The sequence below is a fragment of the Musa acuminata genome, chromosome BXJ2-4 (assembly GCF_036884655.1).
Source record: "Musa acuminata AAA Group cultivar baxijiao chromosome BXJ2-4, Cavendish_Baxijiao_AAA, whole genome shotgun sequence".
Lineage (NCBI taxonomy): Eukaryota > Viridiplantae > Streptophyta > Magnoliopsida > Zingiberales > Musaceae > Musa > Musa acuminata.
In genome coordinates, this window is record NC_088341.1 from 46,019,736 (window position 1) to 46,023,127 (window position 3,392).

Genomic DNA, 3,392 nt, shown 5'->3' on the forward strand with positions numbered 1-3,392 from the left:
TTAAACGATATCAGTAGTGTTTGCATGATGATTATCTTCTTGGTGTGAAGATATCGGCACCACCTTGGGAAGCTCTAAACCTTCTCTTGGACTGAGATTTCTGGTGGAACGCCAAAGCACCATAAAGCTGCGGCGCAGGACTGCTACCAATGTGCCGGTCCCGTTCAGAAGCAAGACGATGGTGGAGGTGCAGCCCGTGAAGAGGAAAAGTGCCCAGAAGCAGTCCAGGCTGAGGCTGTCTCTCTCCCTCTTGTCGTCCAGTGGGGGGGAGTTGGACAAGGTAAAGGTGAACCATTTGTTTTCCAGCTCTTTCAGTGTCCCGTTCTCTGCTAGTTGTAGTATGACTTCGGAGAAGTCGTCCGCCAGAAGAGAATGTTTAGGGAACACCTGTGTCGGAGAAGAAGATTGACATGAACAGAAGTGCTCGGTTGGGGAATGCATATTCCTAAAGTATCTGTTAAAATGCTTGGTTAAGAAAAATAAGAAAGCATCTCTATCTGTCGACGAAATGCATGATTGCTAGGATGCCATCTCAACCATGTAGCATAATTGGATCAGCAGAGCAAAGTAGTAATACTCACAAAGCCGAAGCCTCCGAGCCTGTGTGTCTCCCCAATGACACTGAAATCTTGATGCTGGGAGAGGAAGACCCTGAGATACGGCGTCTCGAGGTAGGCCGCCGTGATGTTCCCACTCTTGAAGGCTTTGACGAATTCTTCTGGTTCGCCAATCGTCTCAATTCTGCTATTGTTATAGAGCAACACTTGCTGAAGGTACTTGAGAACGAACGAGTCTCCATCACAGCCAACCCTACTGCCTGGTGGCACCGGTTCCAGCTTCTCAATGATTAAAATGGAGCTGAGGTTGGCCGTGAAGCTGGTCGTCAAGATCAACACCACGACAAGCCAAACTATAACCACTGTTTTCGTGTAATAGCTATAAACCCTATCTTCACGGTGAAAATAAATCGAGTTACAAGTTAAACAGCCGAAGATGCTATGCGACGGCAGGCGGCTCCGGTTTTGCTCACCGTGGGCGAAGAAGATGCTGGAGAGGATTAGCCAAAGCGTAGCTCGGAGCTGCACCCACGGAGTGCCGTGGAACTCGGGGTTGCTCTCGCGCTCCAGGTACCAGACGACGCCCGCGGTGTAGACGAGGGTGGCAAGGATCAGAAACCACACCTCCTTGGTGAATGGCTTCGTGAGCATCCATGGCGTGTGGTTAGGCTTCACAGGGACCAACATGGAAAGGCCGGATGAGAGGAAGGGCTCAGTAAACGTAGCATTCACTGCCCGCTTTGCTAGGATTGTGATGTCCCCCACCACAGCATCCACTTCCTGCAAGAATACCTTTCTCGCATCAGAATTGATATCATGAGAACTGCTCGCTTTCGTCTGCTTCCACGTAGTTTCCTTTTATATAAGAAAGTCTTACGAAGTCGTCTCGGTCGACCTTCTCATTTTTAATGATCTATATAAGAAAGTCTACGAAGAAAGAGTCAACAGAGATGTGTATGGTACCTGGGAAGGGACCTTCTTAACGAGATCATCATAGGAGCCATTGAAAGCTTCGAACTCATAAATTAGATCATAGTTGAGGTGTTTCAGAATCTCCCGGAAGACATCCATGCAGAATCCAGTAGGCTGCAGCTTCCCATCTTTGTCATACTCCACCTTAACGAATTGATCGAAGGATGTGGCATTAGGTATTCCAATCTTCAACGTTCCCCATCCTCCTGGGATCTTGTCTGTGTCTCCCGGCCAGAAAACTGGACGCAAGACATCTACTACTCCCCCAGGGCGGCTTATGTCTGCTTCGTTCTCAAAGAAACCATGTCCTTCTGACCAAAACCCTAGGTCCTTGTAACTCTTCCCTACTACGTTTAGCACACGAAAGGTCGAGTGGCCTCTCCACTCAGGTAAAAGCCCATCTCTTGTGAATTCTATAAAGCCGCTCAAACCAGTAAAGTTGGTCGAGAGGATACCTTGTAACGTTGTGACACTTCCGGTCTCAGCCTTAGTTGCTATTGCTGCTGCTGCGTTGGCGATAGCGTGCACTGCATCATATGCTCCGACTGCATGCCTCCCTGGTTCGAAAAGATGCTCCCCTTTGAGCTCGTACTCTTGCTTGAATCGACGCCGGAAATCAGAAGAGAAGGCGTGGTAGGAGCTGGTGGTGGTGTTGAAGTAGGTGCTGATTCCGATCACGCCTTGCATGTAGGAAGAGATGAAGGAAGGGGTGAGAGTGGAGTCGAGGAGGGCGGTGACGTCGTCATTCACGATCCATACATGATCCTTGGCCATCATTCCCATATCGTTTGCTTGCTCGAACAATTCCACGGTCAGCTCTAGTGAGAATGTCTCTTGATGATGAGTTGCAGGCATTGTTACTTCTCAGTTCATTACCAAAAAGTTGGGAGACACTGGTGGTTTCCCTTAGTAATTATGCGCCAGATGGTATTGTCACTATGAGTCAAGTAACAAGCAGTTTGTTGAATGAGGAGTTGAGAAGAAAGAGTTCGGCAACATCTCAGAATGATTCACAGGCACTTATCTCAGAGAACAGAGGAAGGTCAAAGTCTAGAAGCAGTTCACGTATGGGTAGGAGCAAGTCAAGATCAAGAAAAGATATTGTTTGCTATAACTGTGGTGAGAAAGGACATTACAAGAACCAATGTAAGCAACCTAAGAAGAACAAGAAAAAGGGAAAAGAAGTGGAGTCTACAGAGTCAAAGGATAATACTACAGCTACAGTGCAGGGTGGTGATTATTTGATTTTGTCTCCTGATGATATTTTTTCTTGTGTGTGTCAGGATCTTGAGTGGGTGATTGACACAGGTGCTTCTTATCATGCTACACCACGGAGGGAGTTTTTTGCTACATACAGGTCTGGAAACTTTGGTGTTGTCAAGATGGGCAACTATGGCACAGCAGACATCATTGGCATGGGTGATATCCATTTAAAGACCAACCTTGGCTGTAAGTTGGTACTTAAGGATGTGAGGCATGTGGTTGACTTGAGGCTAAATTTAATTTCAGTTGGAAGACTAGATGATGAAGAGTATGAAAGCAGATTTCACAGAGGCCAATGGAAGCTCAATAAGGGTTCTCTTGTTATAGCTAATGGAAAGAAATGTCATACTTTGTACAGGTTGCAGGCTAAAGCTTATGGTGAGCAGTTAAATGCTACAGAGAAAGACTTCAGTATGGAGTTGTGGCATAGGCGATTGGGACACATGAGCGAGAAGGGGCTGCAAGCTCTTTCCAAGAGAGAGGTATTACCAGATCTCAGAGGTATACATCTGAACCCTTGTATTGATTGTTTGGCTGGTAAACAACATAGAGTTTCATTTGCTAGTGTTGCTTTGTCTAGAAAAATGCATGCCTTAGACC

General features: G+C 46.8%; 1 protein-coding gene across 1 annotated transcript; it reads right to left on the reverse strand.

The window, feature by feature from the left end:
• Window positions 1–2,384, reverse strand: LOC135608846 (glutamate receptor 2.7-like). The gene is made up of 3 exons (XM_065101895.1): window positions 1,521–2,384; window positions 582–1,337; window positions 1–387 (listed from the first exon to the last, which is right to left on the reverse strand). Exons 1-3 carry the CDS (start codon window positions 2,382–2,384, stop codon window positions 1–3), a joined length of 2,007 nt encoding a protein of 668 aa, XP_064957967.1.
• Window positions 2,385–3,392: the final 1,008 nt, after the last annotated feature.